The sequence below is a fragment of the Ursus maritimus genome, unplaced genomic scaffold, assembly GCF_017311325.1.
Source record: "Ursus maritimus isolate PB19 unplaced genomic scaffold, ASM1731132v1 scaffold_12, whole genome shotgun sequence".
Classification (NCBI taxonomy): domain Eukaryota; kingdom Metazoa; phylum Chordata; class Mammalia; order Carnivora; family Ursidae; genus Ursus; species Ursus maritimus.
This window is the reverse complement of record NW_024423564.1, coordinates 10,130,254-10,152,796: the sequence shown is the minus strand read 5'-3', so window position 1 is coordinate 10,152,796 and position 22,543 is coordinate 10,130,254. Positions and strand designations below refer to the sequence as shown.

The following is a 22,543-nucleotide window of genomic DNA, read 5'->3' as shown; positions in this document are numbered from 1 at the left end:
CTGGAAGGCTGCACAGCCATCCCTCGGTGGGAATGGTAGCAGCACCAGAAATGGAGAGGACAGGGGATGGGACTTGGTGCCAGATGGAGGAACAGGAATCAGCAGGGGCGAATTCAAGGAAACTGATGGGTGGATTGGCCCCTGAGAGAAACGGGTCTGCTGGGAAGCAAAGCTTGAGCTTCTGCTCAGAGGAAACCATGCTCTTCCTCAAACTTCTGCACACTTTCTTGGATGGAGCCGGATTTGAGGCATCGGCCCTGAGCCCTGAACCACAAGCACCAAGGCCAGGAACTGCATTGGTGTGGGAGTGAGAGGCAGGGAACCATGGCCCTCAGGGCCCCGCACCTACCGATCGTAATCCATAACCGAGATGAGCAGACTGACTTGATCCATGTTCTCTGGCGGGATATCAAAGATGATGGCCTCATTGTAGACAGGATTTAGAGTGTTCTTCTTTATGGTTGTTTTCTTCTTCTTCAGTCTCCGCCCGTCACAAAGCAGGGACACTTTGACATAAGGATCTGTGCCAGTGGGGGTGATGGGAAGGGAAGGGAGCATGTTAACCAGATGTCCTGGAACATCAATTGCAGCAGAGGGACGGAAGCCGCAGGCCTACTGTTGTTCATCAGATGGTATCAGTGGCTTGTTAAGATAATTAAACCACCTTGTATTTATGTAGCACACCTGTCTCTGAGGACACTTCGTGCTTAATAAAACACGGAGTCTTTAGCGACCTCAGGATTATTGGGAGAGTGCCTAATGGACTTTCACTAATGGTGAAGCTGGCCTCAAATCAGACAGGACACCTGCCCGTGGGTATGCGGTTCACGGCCCCACATCCCCGCTCCGTCATGGCCGGCTGGCTCCAAAGGGTGGTGAACAAGACACCCTTCCTTTCACCTGCTTGGAGTCCTTTCCTCTGGGGTCGTCAGCATTTATTAACCAAAGGATAAGGGGGGTAAAAATAGAAGCTGATGACACCCAAGGAGTAGCAGTGTGTCAGAGTAAAGGAACGGCGACAATCACAACGCTGTCTGTGTCCTCCCCACCTGACAACAGGATTATGGGTCTCATTGTCCCAACCAGCTCATTTCCAGCTGGCATCAAGAAGGGCCCTGCTCTCTGCTTCCCCCCCCCCCCGAAAGCCATTTCCTGCCCACTTCTGGGCAGAGGAGGGGGACGGAGCTGTGCTGGGGGCCGTGAGTAAGGCGGCTGGCTGAGATTCGGGGCAGCCTGGTGACATTTCCTTGCTCAGTGGGATCTTGGATCCTCTCCATCCCCAGAGGAGGTATCTTTTTACTGAACCTCCACGTGTCTCCCATCCCTGTCTGTTCTTTAGTTTTCTGAATAGGTGTTTCATGGTCATCCTTCTACCCTGAAATTTTCCACTCATCCAGGTGAAGTGAGACCTATTGAATCTCATAGCACAGGTGTCTTGGGCACCATCATAATTGTTATTTATGCTGCACAGCTCAAGAAATGGGAGGGCGCTCACAGGTAATAACAGCTTTTGAGACGCTGATGTACTGACGCACCTTCTTGCCCAGAAGCCAGGGTTCGTGGAAGCCATCAGGAGGCGCGGGTCCAGCGGCCGCAGCCCGGAGCCTTGAGGCATGGGCACGTGGTTCTATCTGCTGGGCACCTGAGCACCCACCAGGACCTCATGCTCCCCGGGCATCGATCAGGTGGCAGTCGAGGCACCCAGCTATGGGGAAGCTAGAGAGAACTACGCCATGTGATCCGAAACTCCAAGCCTTAAAGGCATTTCTGCAGACCCCCAAAGGAGCGGCCGACTAACTAATGCGACAGGGCAGCTATCCCTGAACCATGGGGGCACTTGGGTTTACGAGGGAGCTGGGGAGACCATGATTAAACAGCAGGTGTTTAATCAACCTGCTGTCTCCAATGACCCATTTGGAAGGGCCCTCTCTCCGGGGTGTTTTCAGTAAAAAAGGAAGGCGGAATTCCTAGAACCTCTGTGAGACAGCTTTCTGGTGTCGGTGGGCTCCATTCTCTATGGCTATGCCCAGGGCAGGCTTCAGGTCCAAGCAGTCAGGTGGGGAAAGCTTGCTCCAAGACCCATCACTAACACAGCAATGTCTACACTCCATGAGGTGAACAGTGTCTTGGAAAGTGTCTTCAGGCTTGAGGCTGCCCGAATGTTGCCCCAACAGCTGCCATGCCCATTTCCATGCGCTCCCATGGCCTGGCAGAGCCCCACGCCACCAGGCTTGGAAAAATATGTCAGAGCCACCTGTCCTGGAGGCCACTAGGCAGATGCCTTATGACCGACTGGGAGATTCTCAGCTTCCTTCCCCAACTCTGTTCACTCCTACGAGGCATATCCATTTATAAAACTCAGTGGGTGTAGCTCCCTTGAAGAAATCATCAATCTCGTGATTGTCCAAGAGGCTACGCAGAGAGATGACTGTTCCTTAGGATTCTCTGGGGGCAAAAAGTGTGCGGCTTCCAGTGGAACGCTGGCTCCACGTGACCCTGGAGGTTGTCTGCTCTGCAACAGCCTCTGGTGTTCTATGCAGCTGAGCGAGGGAGCACATTTCAGCCCCATTGTCACGGGAGGCATCACAGTTCAGCATTTAGTATGTGCCGGGCACTGTCTGAGATTTATGGGCCTCGTGTCTTTTAAGCTTCCCACCAATGCTATAAAATAGCTATCATCATCATCCCCTCTGATAGGTAGGGAGATGGAGGCTAGAGAGATTCAGGAACTTGCCTCGGATTTGAACCTAGGTCTGTCTGACTCCAGAGTTTACATTTTAAACCACTAGACTCGAATCAGTACAGACCAGATGTGGCGGAGAAAGGTGGTTTTACTCGCTCACCACCCTTTTGTGGTGTCCTGATCCTTATTATTATTTTGTGGTATTTTCATTGTCATCGTTCCAGTGGATGGGCTTCGAGAATTGATTCACGACTGGTTAAATCAAGGAAAACAAGAAGACCCTCGGGTTTGGGGGTCGATGTCATAGAAATCAAGAACAGCCAATAAGCTCCATTCACTCCCTGCTTTAGCCCAATATGCAAGCAATCTGGGTCAAAGGCAACCTCAAACTCATCCTCAAAAACAGGCGATCTAGTTTGAGAGGCCCATGACACGCATGCCCGCAGTGTTTCACCCTCTGACAAGGCTCCTCGTGCTACCAATTCATTCATTCATTCAAAGCATGTTTATTCAATGCCTACTGTGTTGCACGCACTGTTCCAGACACTTGCTTACATTTGCGACCCAAACAGAAATCCCTGACAAAAAGAGGACCCCTGAATTTTGAGAATCAAGCTGAGATTTAATAGCAGATTCCAAACCCAGGTAGAAAAGAGGGTCAATTGCAAGAGGGAGATTAGAATTTAGTGTGAGAAAAATCTCTCCCCCCCAAAACCCTCTGATGTGGAACGGCCGGTATGATTACCTCAGTGGCTTCGCCATAAGCTCTCTCTCTGGCACATCAATTTAATTACACCAGAGAAGATAGTGTGGGGACTTAGGAGCAAAATCCTATTTCCCTCGGCAGCCTTGAGAGTCCTCCATGAATTTCTGTCCTCAGCATGCACTTATTCCGATATTAAAATGAAATCTACATTGGCTGTATTTTTGGAGGAAGCTGACTTGCTGGGGCCTGAGAGCTTCGCACATGTCGGAAGAGGCTCTTTAAGCTCTTCCCCATGTTCTCCCCGAAGTGCAGTGGGAGCTTCAGTGGAAGGAGTGGTGTTAGGGTGGGTGCTTTCTTGGGGAGCTCTTGGCCTGGAAGACAAGAGCGCTGCACAGAGACAGTGGGGGCTGGGAGCAGAGGCTCCGGGGGAGTCAAAGCGTCAACAAATACACGTGACTTCAGCATTTTCCAACTACCTTCCCCCCCCCCGCCCCGAAACCTCATTTTTCAAGGTCTAATACTTCACCTTCTTCCAACTACACCAGGTTGAACCTGGGCCCGGAGGTTGGCAGCTGGACCATCCCTTTTCTATGGCAACTGTGATGATACTAAGGAGTTATCCAGGAAAATAAATAATTGATGAAAAAAAGGAAAAATCAGCACCGCTGGAATGGTTTGACACTGGAAATCTGATCCCTCAGAAGAGCCTCTTGGGTCACGGGTCCAGGAAAACAAGTCTTTTCCTACATTTGCAGCTCTGAGTGGAGCCCAGACTGTTCTGCATGTCTGCTCTCTGGGACACTTCGCCCTGTTGCTCTTCTCAGGCTAATGTGAGCCGACAGGGGGAAAGGAGGCCCCTGGGACTCGAGCTAGGCCTCTGTTGTATCAAAACTCAAATACCTTCTCCGACAACGACTTACAGAATCTTGGAAAAGGATCAGTCTTTGCAGCGCCCCCAAGCAAGCATGTTCTCAGTTACTAGAACAGGACTTACTCTGTACCTAACAGCTCTCCTGGTGCTGAGGCTGGGGCCGGGAGCCCTGCAGGAAAAACCCAAGTACAAATGCACTTTGCTTTGCAGTGGCTTTGCCCCGTTGACTAGCTCTGCGGGGCTGCCGTGGGGCTGTGCAGACCTACAAACATTTACGCGCTCAAACCTGACCAAACCCTTGAAAGTCCTGGGGCCTCGTATAACTAGAAAGATTTTCCTTATTTTTTTTTTCTTCTCCTATGTGTTTACTTCTTATTCTCTCTCTCCTTTGTGGGAAAATGATAGTAGTAGCTAATGTCTACTGAGCGTTTATTGTGTGTCTGGCACAACTCTAAGCACGTACACGAATGAGCTCATTTATCCCGTAAAGCAACCTGCGTAAGTTATTTTTTTCAGATGAGAAAATCAAAGCATCACACAGCAAGGGAAGGGACAGAACTGGGATTGGAATCCAGAGCTGGTGCTCCTCTTCTAAGAATACTGACAGTTCTTCCCCCTTCTCTCTAAGCCTCTTTCCAGGTCCGAATGTCTGGGCGGCTCCAGGCCACTTGGGAAGGGGACGTACCTGAGTAGCCCGTGATGTCCATCGCCTTGAGGTTGCGACATTTAATCACTGTGAGGGTGAGCCGGCCTGCTGTGGGCAGGTAGCACAGGGAGAACATGATCTCTCCCAGATCCACGCTTTCCTGCAAAGAAGCAGACAAGAGGGCAGATGACGGGCACACAGTTCCCAGGGCTGCTGCTGCGGGCCACGCTGGGACCCAGGAGAACGCTCTTTGAGGCAGAGCGCCATGTCTTTTGGACCCAAGGGTCTGGCCTCCATGCTGGGAGTAACTGGGAATAAAAGACAATGATAACGATATTGCCTCTTTAATAGAATCTTCCCTGTTCATTGTTCCTTCTCAGCTCTGCTCAGATGCTCGTCCCGGTCCTCGCCATCCTGCTGTGTCCTGCCTGCCCTCCAAGTGCCCCTCGGGTCCAGCCTCCAGACCAGCAGCCCCAGAGTGACCCAGCCCTGTTCCCCTCCAGCTCACCCTTTTCAGCCACTGGTCCCCTTGACTCCACACCCCAGCCCCCTGCCTGGCCGTGGTCATGGTAGTGTCCTGCACAAGACACGCTCCAGCCATTCGGGGCTCTCTGCTGGTAGGTCTGCTTCCAGGCTCCAGCTCAGTTGTTCCTCACCAGTCCCTCTGCCTGGCAGCTTCCCCGTGTCTCTGGAGACCCGCTTAGCTTTCTAACTTCCAGGCCTAGGCACGAAAGCACGAGGGATCGTGATCTCGCTCAGGCCATGTTGCCACCAAGGAGACGTACATTCCCCATCCCAGGTTTGTGCCAGGTCTTGGATCCACCTTGTCCTTTTCCCTCAAATGTGATCATCCTTCAGATACGACGCAGTAGAGAGTATACACTCTGCTGCCTCTCCTGCCCCTGGGGGGTGTGGGGGGGATCCCAATCCTAGGAAGTTTCTCAGTAACGGGGAAGAGGAAAACTCAGAGGCTAAGTATGTCTGTCTGTCAAGTTACATAGCACTTTGCCAGACTGCTTCCTCTCCCTGCTCCCCACTTGATGAAGGAGGATGCTGCTGCTGCCAACCCCCCCCCCCCGGGCTCTGAGGCTGGCCTGGTGCCCCCCGACCCTGGGTGGAGGAGGAGGGCAGGGTTTGCAGTGGCTCTGATTTCAGATGGGGCTATCTGCTTGCTCATTCATTGGTTCAGTCAATCAACAAATGTTCACTGAGCACCTGCTGTGTGCAGGTGCTGTTCTGGGTGCTGGAGATATGGGAAAGAACAAAATACACAACCCCGCCTCCACCCCGACTGACCTTACAGAGCTTACATTTTACTTGAGCGAAGGAAGAGAGAAAAAGTAAGAAGTTAGATGGTAAAAAGCATTGAGGAGAAAAATGTAAGGCAGGGAAAGGGGATGTGTAATGCTCAGAGGAGGCCGGAGTTGTTCGAATTTTGGGCAGGCTGGCCAGGGAAGGCCTCCCTGAGGAGGTGACGTGTGAGAAAGAGAGCAGTCGAGGGTGACACCAAGGTTTTTGTCCCTTCTCCTCACAAAGAACCCCTTGACCGGGGACTCCTAGAGCCACCTGATGATACCTGGCCCCAGCTGGAGACAAATCCAAGCCTCTCCCATCCCCTTCCAGAGCACATGGTCAGGGCTTTCCTCTAGGTGAAACCGGTACCCACTCTCGCCCTAGCGCAAAATTCAGTCTTGGTCTTTAAATCCCGGGGTAGCAGAAGAGGAACCCTCCCAGCTCCCCAGGCGGGGGTCTGGCGGGGGCAGAGCTGTACGCTGTGCAGAGGCGTGACCCCCTCCCGCACACAGCACCCTGTGGCGCCACAGAGCCAGTGAGCTGAGACCCACACCCACGAGCTCCCACGCGCACCAACTCTCTGAGGCAGGGAGTACTGCCCTTATTCCCTCCACTTCGCAGACTGAAGAGCTCAGTGTTCAAACTCAGGTCGCAAAGCTCTGCCCAGGCTTCCACAGCTGGTAGGAGATGCAGCTGGACTCCGACTCTTAGGACAGCACTCCTCCCACTCACTCTATCTCAGAGCACCTTCCGGCTCACCCAGGGAGCACCTCAAGGTGACCCTGGCTCCTCCGGACCTTGGCTCTGTGCTTTGTGGAGAGTATCCAGTCCTCCCTCCGAGACACACATGGTCTCGTGGGGTGTACCCGTTAGAAGAAGGTGCCAGAATGCCACCTCCCTCAGGTGAGTCTCCCGTCTCCCTAGTCCCCTAGTCCAAGGAGGGGAAACGGCCCTGTGACATGGTGTTGAGGGAGTACGACCTTCCCCTCGTGAGCAGGTCCCTGGTGCACCGGCTGAAGGTTCTATCTCGGACCGAGGCACTGAGGTACAAGGGGGCCTCCAGTTCCCTTTAGTTCCCTCATATCCCTCCTAGATTCATTCCTGCCCAAAGTTAGAGAAACCTTTCAGACTCAATAACAGCAAGAAGAACGAATGCCCCTGTGTGTCTGCCATATGCCGAGTCTTACCACAGCCCTACAAGCTAGGTGCTCTTCTTATCCCCACCGCAAACAGGAGGAAAGGACTGTTGGTGAAGGTAAGTAGCTTGCCCAAGTTAAGTAACTTGCGTGACTAGCAAGCGCTCTGGTGCCAATTTATATAGATCAAGGCTGCTGCTCAGACACCCCCAGTGGCTTCTGGAATCAAGGCCCATCTTCTTAGCTTGCAGTGAGGCCCCTCAACAGTGGGGTCCCGTCTGACTTCCTCACCTGACTGTCTCTCTCTACTCCTCTATGCCAACCCTCTGCTCCACAGGACTGGTGTAGCTTTGGTCCCTTTTGCCAGAATGTTCCTCCTCTTGTCTTGGCATCCTCACCCAGGGTCCAGCCCACAGAGAGCATCTCTCCCCCACACCCCTGCCGCACCTTCTGCCCCTGAGCCATAGGTGTTACCAAGTCCCCCCTCTGCTGCCACTGTGCCCTCCCACTAGCACCTGGTGACTGGAGGCCCCTTTGGGACTAGGCTTTGCTTTACACCTACTCGTGCTTCAGAGGTGGCCAAGCACAAGAGGAGCTACACGAATGCAGGTAGAAACACGTGGTTGTATCTTAGCCAGGAGAGCCCTGGAAGCAGTGGTTCTCAATGTCAGTGTTGCCATCAAGGTAGGGCCTGGGAAGGAATCCTGTGGCCCCTCTGAAGGGAGTGGTTTCCCTACCGTTGTCACCATGCACAGTGGCCCTTATAAGGGCTGTCTTATTTGGGGAAGTCCGAGCTGATTGGTTTATAGACTCAGGAGACTGGCTTGGGGCGCGGGAGATCTCTCGGGGTAAATGGAATCACATGCAGTTCTCTGCACTGCTCTCAAGGATGGCTCCCTCCAGGGGGCACCGCCCAGCAGAGCCTCCCCTCTTTTCTGCGGGGGTGCCCTTCCTTGACAGGACTATGGCAGCTGGGCGGCATGCAGGTGCTGACTCAACAGTGTGGTGTGGGACCTCCTACCCCCACCCTGGTCCCTGCTCCCGACCGTGAACTCCTTTCTCCATCCATAGTAAAGGGAACGAGCCAAGGTCCTCCCATGACTTGCAGGCAGAGAGAAAACAAGAGCCAAGGAGCCTGTGGCCGGGCCCAGGACCTTCTGTGGTGGGTGATTGGGCCTCACGGGACCCGACCGCAAGTGGGCTGCCCTTGGCTCAAGGGATCAAGGGGATGTTGTTCCCCTGCCCATGCCGGCAGCAGAGGACTGGCTTGTTTGATCAAGGAAAATAAAGAGGTTACTTTTGAGTAAATAGAGGGATAGGGGGCTAAGCAAACAGACAGTCAGCATCTCCTGGCAGCCACCTCTCTCTCTGGAAAGCTTGGCCCCTGGGGTGGCCTTGCCAGATCCTTGCTCCGCCCCACCCCCTTTCTCAGGAGGTTTCAGCCCCAGATCCTATACTCCTTGCCAGCCTTTTATCCTCATTAGTGATGCCTGAGACTTCAGCTTTAATAAAACCAGGGTGACCAGGGGCTGCAGAACGGCCTGCACGTTATTGCTTTCATCTTCACTTGCTGTCAGGGGAGGCCGCCTTAGGGCCCCTGATTGGTAATGAGCTCTCCAGTGATGGAGAGGTCACTGCTGTCCAGAAATCGGCAGAAACCAACTTGGCCCTCTCAACTGCTAACCTGCAGGCTGGTGGGGCGGATGGGGGCCCAGGAGCAGCTGGCTTTAAGTTCCGGCTGGAGTTCGGAGGGGGCAGACCTGCTGCCAGGGGAGGGCTAGCCAGGGTGCTGGCTCCTGGAAAAGTCTATCTTTAGGTGCAACCTGTGCACCTGCCATCTGCCCCCTCCCCCGGCTGCAATGCCCAGGCGCCCGGGCGGTAAGGTTCTGAAAGTCCCATCCACGGCACACCAGCCGTGCAACAGCATTTCCCTCTCTTTGATGCACCCACAGAAGCATAGAAGAGAATTCCTATCTGGGGGCTGCCCAGGAAAAAGCAGTGAACCACAAGTCAGGAGACTTGAGCTTCCTTCAGCCACCAACCAGCCATGAGAACACGGGCCCGTCATTTCACATCTCTGTAAAATGAGAGGATTGTCCTAAATGTTCTAACCCTCAGGTCCCTCCCTGCTAGCCATAAAACCCAAGGATTCACACCGGAAAACCTATCATCAACATCACCAGTTGAGATGGCCCAAGGACGCCTGACTTGTCTATCGCCCGCCTCAAGGAACTTATTAGCAACTTCGCCTTGAAATCCAAATGCTCTCATTCCTTCGGTCCCCGCTGCCCCCAAGTGTTGTATTCTTCTCCAGCGCTAGCCTTCTCTTCCTCCCAAACAGGCAATGAGTGGCATCAATGCTCCGCGTCTATCTTGGGAATCCAGGCTGAGCGAAGCAAGAACCATGCTTCCCCATCTTTTAGAGAACACTTCTTGTCTCTTAATCATTAAGTGGCTTGTCTGAATCTCTTGTCATCAGCAGAGAAGCATCCGCTGCACTTTTAGGAAGGCCACAGGAGACCTGAAAGGATCTCTGCAGCACGGGGCAGGAAGCGCTGTTAAGCTACCCCAGAGCAGGGGGGCCTGGAAGAGAGGCGGGGTGGAAGCCAATTTGGCTCCAATGGGTAGAAAAACACCCAGTGAGCAATCCCTCTGTGAAGACCTGAGGCTTGGAATCAGGGGTAGAGCTGAGTCAGAGGCGGAGGCTGGCACTTGGGGCTGGGCCACGTCCTCTGCTATCAGCCCCCTAAGTACCACAGACGCCTCTTCCACAGCCCAGGCCACCACCATGACTTTCCTGTTGCTCGTGGGGATTATATGACAAATGCGGTGTTCTCCTTAGATCGTGGACTCTTTGAGGGCAGAGATGGGGTCTGGTCTCACTCGACATCATACCTGTCATGTTTTGCCCAGGGCCTGATCCGTGGCAAATCACAGTAAATACTGGCTGATGAGCGAAAGGCTGAGAATATGGATTTGGGGTCAGGCAGCTCTGGGTCCCAGCTCCAGCTCTGATGTTTATAAGCAGTGCGACTTACTTATTAGCCTTTCATAGTGTTGGTTTCCTAATCTGTAAAATGGGGCCGTATCTACCTCTTAGGGTTATTGTTAGGATTAAATGAAGTCATTTGCATAAAGTGCTTGGCATAGCACCTCGCACAGAGTAGGATTTCAGGAAGTACTAGCTGGCATTGTAATTATTACTTCTATCTTTACAAATATTATAAAGACCTCACAGTCTTGGGGCAGGGACAGGCACAGAAGTAAGTAATACGTTGGTTTGATAAGTGCTTTAAGAGAGGCTTGGGCAAGATGGGGGGGGAGGGGGACAGAGGAGGGAATAATAAAGTGCCCGGGGTTACAGGGTAGGCTTCCCAGAGGGGGTAATATTCCATAGGGTCTGGCAAGGTGAGCAAAAGGAATTTGCTAGCAGAGGAAAACAAGTGAGGACATTCTAGGCAGAGGGAGGGGACTCGAGAGGTTCTGGGTATTAGAAGGTGAGATGCAGGGTGGGGATTGAAACAGCACAGGGGAGGCTGGGAACAGGGCAGGGCCCCCTCGTCTGCCTCATGACCCCCACTTAGGAGTCCACCCTGGACCCTGGTCCACTCAGTCCACAGTATCACCTCCCACCCAGACACCCACTCCAGAGACCAATTTTATGGGTGTCATTAATTTGTTACCACTTCCTAAAACTTCACAAATATGGGGAGACTGTAGTGATAAGACAGACAGGGTCCCAGCCCTCCAGGAGCCTGTATTCTAAAGGGGGGGGACAAAAATAAACTAAGCAAGAGAGTATCCGAGGGCAGTGAATGGACTGGGGACATGATGGGAGGAGGGTGGCCACGTTAGACAGAGTGGCTGGGAAGGCTGTCAGACCTGAAAGAGGGGGAGGGTGGCCAGCCACCAGGAAGAAGAGGGGACAGTGGGACAGCGAGGCCAGCAGTGCTGGAAACATGCTAGTTGGGGCAGTGAGCTGGAGAGTATCGGGGGAACAGGATGGGGGAGGGGAAGGGTGTGGGGAGCCAAGCGAGGCAGAGCCAGATCTCAGAGGCCTTGAAAGATGTTTGCATTTAATCCCTGTGAAAAGCAGAGACCTCAGCAGGCTTGTGGAGAGTGGATGGCAGGGGCAGAAAGGAAGCCAGGATACCCCAGCTTCGGTGCCCACTCACAGACTCCACACCTAGCCCTGTGTGCTATTCTGCCTTCCGAGTGTCCCCCGACCCTGGGGCCTCTCTTCCCCTCCCTTCTGCACAATCTCAGCTCTGACCCACACCACGTTCGCCTGGACCTCTGAGCATTCTGACCTCCCTTCCCTGCTTATCCCCTCTGACCTTCCTCCTGGCTGTAAACAGGGAGCTGTTCTCTTGCTCCAAACCCTTCAACAGCTCCCCATGTCAGGCCTGTTTTGTAGATGGAAGACCTCGTCTTCATCCGGAAGTGCAAATATGTACAACAGATAAAAAGTGGCTCAGAGACGGGGCACTCAGGTGTCCTACCTCCAACCCCTCAGCCTACCTCCTTGAGCTTCCAGAAGTCAACCTAAGCGTCACACGCCAAGTGTAACATTCAAGTGTCTTCAGGATCTGGCCCTTGCCTTTTTGGCCAGCCATTGGGCTTCAGGTGCCCTACCGTGGGCCGGTCTGTCCTAAGCGCCTAAACATGTTAAAGCCATAGAATCTTCACATAAGTCTCCGAGATGGGTACTCTTATTGTCCCCATTCTCCACATGGGGACCTTGAAGTACAGAAAGGCTGCGACTGGCCCAAGGACACACAGCTAAGAAATGGCAGTACCTAGGCTCTAGAGCCCGCAGTATTAGCTACCACACCACCCTGCTTTGTTCCCTCCTCTTGGGTTGCCTACTCTCACTGCCCTGGTCTGACTGGGGGGGGGTCCCCCATTGCCCCCGGGTTGAGAGATCAAGTGTCACAAATGCCTTCAAGCAAAGGCGGGGCGTTTCTGAGCAGGTTCTGGTGACCCGCTGGATGATGGGCTGCAGGGGAGGGGAGCAGAGACTGACACCCTGCCCGCCCAGCGCCCCCAGGCCTGGCTCCGCATGGATCCGAGGGGGTGGGCGTGCTCCTTCCCGGGCTGCTTCCAGGGCTCCTGCTGTGAGCGCTGGGGGTGGGGGTGGGGACAGGGAGGGCCTGAGGTTGGGTTGGCTTCCTCGCTGCCCCTCCTCAGGCCCGGGCCTCCAGGGCTGTGGGGAGGATGCTGGGGGTGGCGGAGGTGGAAGGGCGGAAGGAGCTGCTGTGATGCTCGGGCTCCCTGCGGGGTGCCGGGGCAGGTTGCATTTGTTCTGAGTTCCATCCCTGCCTGCCTTTCCTCTCAAGTGCTTTCTGCCCCAAGGGCTTAGCAGTGATATGAATACAAGATCTGGCAGGAGAGAGGTGCCTTAAATGAACTCCATGGACTTCAGCTACAGCCTGTGGCGTGGACCCTGAGAGCCCAGGATGGCCCCGGGGAAAGAGGGAGACCCTCCAGCTTGGGGGGGGGGTGGGCATACAGGAGGAAGCGGGTGAGATCCGCAGGCTGGGCTGGGTCCCTGGGACCGGCATCGAGAGATTAAAGCACATCAGCGGGAGGCAAATGTTTCTGTATCTGAGCATCTTCAGGGAGACAGATGGTTTTATTTAGGAAACTTTTTCTCAGCCCCCCCTCATGAACCTGCCCTCAAAAAGAGGTTTAGTGTTTCACACGCACCATTACTTTTGGGCAAATATCCGTGAGTCAGAATCACACTGGGAGGTACAGTTCTCTTCCTAATGACTTTTTAAAAGGTGGGTGGAGAGGGAGAGGGGCTGTGAGGGGGTGGAAGGAACTTGAGGAGAGTAGAGTTTGGGAAAGTTCTAGAAGACATGGAGGCACTGCCTGGTCAAGCTGGCAAGTCTGCCCTATGGGTGCTTGTCCATGGGAGGCCAGGGACTCTGCTCTGGTCCTCCACTGGCATCTCATTAATGACGGAGAGGAATAAATGGCACATTAATGAAGTTAACGATGAGAATCTGTCTTCATTTCTAGCCTCTAGTTGTCCTGCTGTGTGGCTGTTGAACAGCTGTCAGTTTCCCGCAGGGGAGGGTAGGCATCTCCGCAGGGCGTGATCTGATCCCTGCCCAGAGCAGGGCAGTGGCAGCAGGGGCTCTCGGCAGGAGGGAAGATGCCCTGGTCCCAGTGCATGGTCTTCTGGAGCAGCTGAGGGGCATTTCTGCAAACAGGTGCCCTGGGGGGTGCCAAATCAGCAAGACATTGGTCTCGGCCATGGGCACGTGCTCGAACAGGCTTTAGCTTCCTGGTTTCTTTGCTGACCTGAGAGTTTAGGTCTTCACCCACCTCCTGCTCAACACTCAAGAATCTCTTGGTCTTACTGTGGTGTGGCTGTTCTGTGAAGAGGCTCTTTGCAGCCTCTCCTGCCCTTGATCGTCCTGCTCCAGAGGACCCACTTCCCTCCGTTCTCCCCCTACCTCTCTGGCTTCTCCCTCCCAGTTCCTGCTCCATCCTCCTCCCATCCTTGCCTCTAAACAGTGGAATTCTAAACACTCATTTTCTCTCTCTCTCTCTCTCTCTCTCTGCTCATCCATAATGTTAATGCCCACTTCCATTCTCAGGACTCCCAAATTTATGGCCCTTCTTGGACCTTTCTTCTAGACTCCAGACTCATATATCCAACATGACGTCTCAATGTGGACATCTCACAGAAATCTCAAGTCTCTCAAATGTTCGAAGGTGAACTTTGATCTGCCATGTACACCCTCCCCTTGTTTTCCCCAACTGGAGAAATGGCCCCTCTATCCCCCCAGTTGTTCAAGTCAGAAACGAGACATTATCACCTTCCTCTCTCCTTTGCAAGTGGTTCATCACCAAGCCCTGTCAATTCCACCTCCAAATTCAGTCTCAAGCCTGCCCACTTCTCTCCATCTCCAGTACCTCACAGAGAGCAAAACCATCTCTCACCTGCCCGCTTACAACCACCTCCTAATGGACCTCTCTGCTTCCCCATGTTCGCCTGTCCCACTGTCCACACAGCAGCCAGAGTGCTCTTGCAAAATTATAAGATGGAGCATGTCACTCCTCTGCTTAAAACCCTCCAATGGTTTCCCTTTGCACTAGGAATAAAATCCAGAACACTTACCAAGACCCACAGGGCCCTACCTGTTAAGGGTCCAAGTCTTCACCTTCTCCCTCCCACAGCAACTGAAGAGTTCCCCGCTCCCAGGATTCTGCATATTCTGCTCTCTCCATTTGACTATTCTTTCCCCAACTCTTCACATAGCAGGTGTCTACTCACCCTTCAGGCCACTTCCTCCCAAGCCACACCCCTGCTCTGGACTGTGCGTTCCCAAAGGACAGGGACGGGGTCTGTTTCACCAGGAGAGGACTAGGGTGAAGCAAACCAGGTGCCCAGGGTACGAAAAGGAAGGAGGCCCTCCCTCTCAGCTTCATGCATGCCTCCAAGAGGGAGGGCTTCCTTCAATTTTGCCCTCTAGGTACCTTGTTTCCCTGACCCTAGTCCTGGCTCTATATTTTACTCACCACTGTATTCCCAGGACTGAACACGATGCCTGGTATATGACACATGCTTAGCAAATAATCGTCGAATGAATGAACAATTTAGCTTTGTGGGATGCACTTGGTGAAGAAGGTGGTGAAGAGGGTGGGTCACAGGAGTGGACCTTGGTTAACCTCAGTCTCTGGTCTGTCCAAGAGTGACCCCCACCCCCCCACCCCCGATAAGGAGATGGCTTCAGGGTTGAGCCTCATCAGGTGTTCCTCAGGGTGTGGTCTGAAAATCTCCTGTACTGGACCTCCCTCGGGGGAGGTGGAGGCTTGGTTCTTGTGCTGTGCCCAAGACATACTGAGTCAGAACCTCCAAAGGTGGGGTGTGAGTGATTGAGAAGCTTCCTACGTGATTCTTGGGGATCCTTAGTTTGCAGCACAAGGGAAATGAGAGGATTCTGAGGACTCCCTAGATCAGACCCTAGTAGAATCACTGTGACATGCAATATAACCAAAGTCATTCAGTATCAGTGCCACCAAGCAAAAGTTAGGAGGATGGAAGGGCCTCTTCCCTTTGGTTGGGTGCAAACAAGGGTTCGGATGGATCAAAGCCATGCAAGATCCTCTTGGAGCAGCTCTTCACCTTTTCTCAGTGTACCACACGTACATTGGATAACTAAGTTTTAGCAAGAAGGCACCTGCCCCAAATTTAGAGGGTTTAAGAAACCTGGGTAGGGTTTTAAAATGTCTATTCTGTAATACCCCCATTGCAGTAGTTTCCCAAGTGTGTTTTCCAAGTGTGCATCAACACTACTTGGAACTTGCCAGAAATGCAAATTATTGAGCCCCACCCTCACCAGGGTGAGAACCACCGCCTTTTCCAGTTAGAAGAACCAATTGAGCACGCACACTCTGGCCAGGATTTTGAAGTTTCTTCTACTTCTTTTAACCTACTTATTTTGGTGACCAAAGCCAAAGTCAAGAGAGAAGGAGACTAACAGATATGGAACACCTGGATACTTAACATATATGTTTTTCATTGTATTCATACCACATTCCTCGGAAGAGCCCATGATTGTTGCCATCTTGAGGTTCAGAGAGGTTTGGTAACTTGCCTAAGCTCTCGGAGTGATTGACCAAGTCTGGATTTGGACTCCTGTCTGTTGACTCTGAAGACCTTGCTCTTCTCCACCATGTCACTCAGCGTCCTCTGGAACTGTGCGTGCTCCACTCCCTCCCCTCCACCCTCCCTGGAGGAAGCTGGACTGGGGGTAGGCAGAAGTTTTTGTCTCCATGCATGGAACTTAGGCTCTCTCTACATGGATCTTCCCATGTGAGCTAGGGTACAGACACCAGGACTGGGAGGGGGAAACCCTTAGATGAAGAAGTCTGTCTCCTGCAGAGTAGGAGCTATTTTCCTCACTTTCATCTTCTTGCTTCCCTAGGTTTTGAGGTGGGTGAGGGGATGGTTTGCAGTCCCTGTGGGCTTCCCAGGAGAGTTGTAGGCATCATATCTGGGGATTCATTCCCTTGATGTGGGATCTTTGCAGATCTGAGCAAGACCACTCCAATCACATGTTTCTAGACAGCAAGAGACCACAAGTGATTGGTCAACTCAACCAGTTCTAGCTTCTAAGCAGGACTCCACTAAACTGAACAACAAAGCCCTCTTTTTTTTTAAGTATTTTTTTTTTATTTGAGAGAGAGAGAGAGAGAGATCACGAGCAGGGGGGAAGGGTAGAGGGAGAAGCAGACTCCCTGCTGAGCAGAAAGCCCGATGCGAGATTCGATCCCAGGACCCTGGGATCATGACCTGAGCTGAAGGCAGACACTCAACTGACTGAGCCACCCAGGTGCCCCCTTTTTAAAACATGAAGCCCTCTTTTTAAAACATCTCACTCACACTTTTCTCAGCATTCCACCATCTTAGACCTCGGGAAGTTCTTAGAACTCGGGAAGTTCTCCTTGATGTCCAACGCACTGCCTCCCAAAGCAGGTATGCTCTTCCCTCCCAGTTCCCACCTACAATTTCATCATGATGCAGACATTATGCCTTCAGGGTTTGGAAGACTATATCAATTTTCACTGTCTTGTCTTCTCCAAAGCCCAGAAACTCAGTTTCCAGGCATTTCAGTGGCCCTCATATAGACCCAGAATATTCAATAAAGAACTCTTGACTGGGGGTCTGGTGGGAAGCTGGGGTCTTGGCTCATCATCCAACCAGAGGGGAGAGAAACACTACTCTGCCTCAAAGGAATTAGTACAAACAACCCCAGAGGGGAATGCATGGGGTTTGGGGCAGAACCTGGGGTTCAACTCCCTGTTCTTTTGTTTCCCAGCTGCATGACTGTGAGAGTCACTGAACTTCTCTGACCTTGTCTGACCATGAGCATCAGCCATCCTCAGGGGGGGTCCACACTGGGAAGCTGCTCTAAGCCCCTGATCTGGAGGCAGATGAGGAGACCACAAGGTAGACTTTGCCAGCTGCTAGTAGAACAACGAAGGTGCACACGCAGCAAGCACGCAGTCTATAAAAACCTCTTACTCTCCAGCCCCACTGGGGCGGGCGCTGGCCCTGCAGCCGCGGGGCAGGCTAACCAAAGCCCACCTGGTAGGCTGAAGGGCCAGGTGTGCCCCCTGGACGTCTGGGTCAGCAAGAGGAGAAGGAGGGGCAGCCATCTTGGGTGTGTCCCTGGGTGGCAATGAGGACATCTTCTAGCCTGGCTCTTAGAGGCCAGCTCCTGGCTTCAGGGCCCGTAGAAAGCTGTGCGGGTTTGCAGGTGGCCTCTTTCCTCTCTCCCAGCCTGGGCTTCCCCACCCATCAGCACCTTTAACAAGCAGGGTAAGGGAAGACATCTTGGGGGTCCTCTCAGGATGGAGGCTCCAGCTCACGTGTCCCCAGCAGTAGGATAAACTCACAGCCAGGAGGATTGGGTCCTTTTTTTTTTTTAAGATTTTATTTATTCATTTGACAGACAGAGACAGCGAGAGAGGGAACACAAGCAGGGGGAGTGGGAGAGGGAGAAGCAGACTCCCCACTGAGCAGAGAGCCCAATGCGGGGCTCGATCCCAGGACCCTGGGATCATGACCTAAGCCGAAGGCAGATGCTTAACGACTGAGCCACCCAAGCGCCTCCAGGAGGCTTGGGTTCTAATCCCAACCCTGCTGCTAACCTGCAGAATGATCTAGGGCAAGTCACTGTGCCTCCCTGAGCCTGCGGTTTCCTCAGCTGTAAAATGAAAGCATTGTACCAGGCGACCTCACCTTCTCATAAAACAGGGTTAACTGTGAGGCTGACAAGTGCACTTTACCCCCTGCAGGGCAGACTCTTTGAGCATTTCCGCAAACTTTCAAACCCCTTCCTGCTTTGTCCTGCCATGGAACTGCTTCTGGCAGCTGACTGGGGTTGGCTTTCACCCTCTTCAAGCTGCATTCTGCCAACACATCACCGGAGGGAGAAGCAAGTCGTGGGGGAGGAGGCCGAGGGAAGAGGCTCCACGGCCCCAAAGATGCCCACAGCGCTCTGCACTGGCTGCTTGTTCGAAACCAGGCCCAGTCCTTTCTTCCCCCTCTGCTCACCCAAGAGCACAATGATGAAATACCAAATTAGCTCCATTATTGTAACTCCTCCAAAAATTATAGGTCGCGTGTTCTGCCAGCTCCCACTAATGTCTCCCACTGGTGAGCAGGTGACACTGATGGTTATCTCCTCCCTTCCAGGCACCAAGTGCAGAGTGGCAAAAACAGGATGAGGCTCGGGCTAGGAGGCAGCTTTGAGGGTGGGGATCCAGGGAGCCCACGCTCCCGCCTGCCCCCGGCCCAGAGCCACAGCTCGTGGGTGCCTGAGCTCCCCAATAGAATTCTTCCAGGTCCCTCCTTCCCTCTCTGAGAGGGACTGCCTCTTGGCACTGAATGAGCCTGGAAGAGCCCAGCCTGGCATGGAGGGCAAGGCCGTACCCCCTGGCTGGGCTGGCCTCAGCCTCTAGGCTGGGCATCCTCCATGTTCCTATGGCTGCTGGCCTTGCTGCTGAGGACGGCAGCTGCTGCATGGATCACGCCACCTCTCTGACTCCTTCCCCAGGCCCCCAGTCACTGCCCAGAGCTTCCTGCCCTCCCAAACAGCAGCCAGTGCTTTCTTCTTACCCCTGCCTCCCTCCCCCACCTCCACCTATCTCTCCTCCTACCCCAGACAGAGCATCTCCTGCCTTGTCAGCGGAGGTCACTCTTCCTCAGGTGGGGAGGACCCAAAAGGGAGTGGGAACAGTGCGTTCCCAGGCAGACCCAGGCCGCTGCCCGCCAGGCCTGTGTTCACTGCCATCCCCACGGCTCCTGGTTCTGCAGAGAACCCAGCAACTCCTTCCTAGCCCAGAGCCTTCTTTTAAGAGGGTGGGCCCTGGGTCTCTACAGGATTCCTGAGCACGTGCCTCGGCAGTGAGTAGTTGCCGAGTCAAACCGCCTCTGTGATAATCAGCGTAAGAGCCCAAGGGACCTCAGGTATTACAAAGATCCCTCCTCATTTTACAGACCAGGGAACAAGGCTTCGAAGGGCCGTGTGGCTCGGGTGCCGCTAGACGGAGCTTTCCCAATATTAGACCACTTTGGAACCCCTTTCTCTCACTTTCCAGTTTCACCCCATATGTATAAATCGAGTACCTACTAGATAAAGGTCAAGGGCTAAGGGTTAAGGGCTGCAGGGGATGTAGAAACAAATGAGACGGACGCGTGGCACCGGGAAGTGGAGAGCCCCGGATTCCAGGGACCTCCCACCTCTCCCACAGTTAAGGAGGATTACATGGAGAAACCTTCAAGAAACTACTCGTAGCTGGCATTCACTGAGCGCTTGCCACGCGCCGGGCACCTGCCTAAGAGCCCTGCGTGTTTACGGAGTAGGAATTATTCTTACCCACATTTTACAGATGGGGAAGCAAGCGCGGAGATAGTCACAGAGATATCAACCAGAGATTTTAACTAAAGAGGGGCATGGGGCTCAAACCCACACACGCCCTGTTAATCACCATGCCAAGCCAGCTTGATTTTGTGAAAGGCTGTCACAGGGATCGAATTCATTACACTCCTTACGCAGTGTTCGGGTTTCCCCTAATACTTCTGGAGTCCTGACTGAGTCTCACATGACAGTGCTTTACGTACATCACCCCAGCTACTCATTTTCATAAGTCTTTCTAAGAGAATCTCGTTTGTCACAACAAATCTAGGAGCTAGGTCTTATGATTACTGCCACTTTGCAGATGAAGAAACTGAGGCCTACAAGGGCTAACAAGGTTTTGGAATTCAAAGACCATGCCCTGGACAGCCCCCGTGATGTCCCTTATGCTCTCCTGTGCGATACAGACCGGGAATAGCTTCGTTTTCCCCAAGCGCCCAGTCTGTATTTACTTCATGGACACAGAATTCTGGAACTAGGTTTCCCTCTTCGCGTTAGCTGCTAGAATGCTTAACGTCAAATGTGTGCTTACTCTGGACTCAGGACCCACGTGCTGTGTGGTGGCCTCTCTGAACTTCAAGTGACTTTTTTAGTGGATCCTTTCACTACATGGCATGACGTTCTAAACTCACTTTTAATCACGTTATAGGTCTTGTGAGCTAGCTAAAGCTAAATTCTTTCTGGAACAGCGCAAAGTAACAGACAAAAATAAATGAAAGTTTCTATTACTTGCTGTGCAAACTTTAGACCGTTCACTTTGTCTCTCTTAGCTTATTTTCTCTATCTGCAGAATTAGGATAATGCCCCTACAAAGACTTGCTGAGGATTAAATGAGACGATGTGTAGAAAGCTCCGCGAGTTCGATAGTGCTGAAAGGCAAGCTAGCCCTCAGTAACACTGTTATTAACAACAAGGTGGGTCCCTGTCCCCGGGCACCTGCACCATTTATGATCTGGACTCAAGGATTGGTGGAGAGGGTCTAGCTGGCTGGGACCCAGTCCCACAGAGTGGGAAGGCTCCCACAGCTGTCATGGGTTTCGCAGAGTGGTCTGATGCTGCTCGGTGGGGGAACAGAGCTCTACCAGACCTCACACCTCCCATATCTGGAGGCAGGCCTTGGTTGGAGCTGTCCCTGAGGAGCTGACTGGGGTCCCCCCAGGGGAAGGCCAGCCGTTCAACATGAGGTGTTAAGGTTCCCGAGAATCCTCCAAGGATGTGTCAGCCTCATCACCAGAGAAGAGGAGACCAGCATTCCCTCCTACTGCTCACACCTCAGGAACTATGGCGCTCACTGATAATAGATAAGGAGGGGCCATGGTCTATGGTGAGAGGGTAGGCCTGGGGCCCACCAGACCTGTGAGCCTGTCTTGACTACCCCACCTCTGAGCCTCGGACCTACACGCCTAACCATCTCCTTCCTCCTGTTCCCCACACACATCCTTCCCTTCTTCCCAGAAACTTGCAGGCCTCACCTCGCCAGTGCATCAGCACTCCCTGAGTCTCCAGCACATTCCTGCCTCTCACTACACCCATGTGATCGTTCTAAGAAATAGGACTCTGGATTCCATCAAAACAGTAATGGTGATTACCTTAGGACAATGTGCTTATGGTGAATAGTATTTCTTTTTTGTGTGGTTTTCTGTATTTTCCAAAATATCTAAAACAAAGTTGTAATAATTTGCCTTGAGGCAAGGAAGGGTGAAATATCTTACAGCCATACAGCTTTTGAAGAAGATGATCTGTTTTGGGTCTCTGTTCTAGTGCTTTAAAGCCACGTGACTCCAGAAATTTCCTCGGTTTGCCTCATTTATAAAATTGAAATACAGATTTCTTACTGTTTCATGAAGTTCAATGAGGTAATAAACTCGGACCGGGCTTTAAAAACATGTTAGGTAATATTGCTGTTAGCATCAGGAGCAATTGTCTCTGGCAAGAACCCGGGAAGGCTCTTTCTCATTGCTATTTAATACATGCTCACCACAGCCTTGTGAAATACATGTTATTTCTCAGTTTTACTAGTGAGGAAACAGCGAGGTGATGTGATCCATCCGAGGCCACACAGCAGAGGCAGGACTCATGCCCTGGTCTCCTGACTCCAAGTCCTGTGGACCTGCGAGTCCCTGAGGGCCGGGACCATGTCCACCAAATATCTCGTGGTCCTGACTGATAGGCCGGCGTGGACTGCGTGGCCTTGAACGGATGTCCTCCCTTATCCTCAGCTTCCCCACAAGTGAACCAAGAGATAAGCTTTATCCTCCTTTATCAACACGTGGGAGACACAACCTAGAGCGGAGGCAGTCATGGGCTTACTAACCACCCGAATGGGTATATAATAAGCTATGGAATCTTTAGGACACGAGGTCTCCCCCAGATCATTCTTTTCCAAAGGTGGGTTCTTAGGGCAACCAAAAGTGTCCCACTCGGGACAGCTGGAGCCCTCGGAGGAGGGGAGGGGACAAAAAGCTTGCACCAGGGACCCAGAGTGAGTGTGTGTGTGGGGGGGGCTGCCTGATGGGGTCTGGCCCAGCGAGGCCCAGGCTGATTCCAGCTGGCCACACTGGAGGTGGCCAGACACTCTGCTGAGCAGCTCCCTTCTTATCTCATGCAAGAAGGAACAATCACTCAGCCAGAGTTCCTCTGGTAAACAGTGCCCAAATAGGGCTGGGGGATTATTTTTCCTCAGGGAATACTCGCTCCCTAAAGAGAGCTGGGTGTCTGCCCAGTCTTGGATAGGATTTACTAATATATTAAAAAAAAAAAAAAAA

At 52.8% G+C, this 22,543-nt stretch overlaps 1 protein-coding gene across 4 annotated transcripts in view; it reads right to left on the bottom strand.

Annotated features, from left to right (window-relative positions):
* The window catches only part of SYT6 (synaptotagmin 6), a 56,171-nt gene that overhangs the window by 6,794 nt on the left and 26,834 nt on the right, over positions 1–22,543 (bottom strand). For all 4 annotated transcript variants that reach the window (XM_040626673.1, XM_008697750.2, XM_040626674.1 and 1 more), the window contains 2 exons: positions 4,946–5,066; positions 350–521 (listed from right to left, as the gene is read on the bottom strand). In XM_040626673.1, coding sequence (XP_040482607.1) covers positions 350–521; positions 4,946–5,066 — 293 coding nt within the window. The remainder of the gene's footprint in view (positions 1–349; positions 522–4,945; positions 5,067–22,543) is intronic.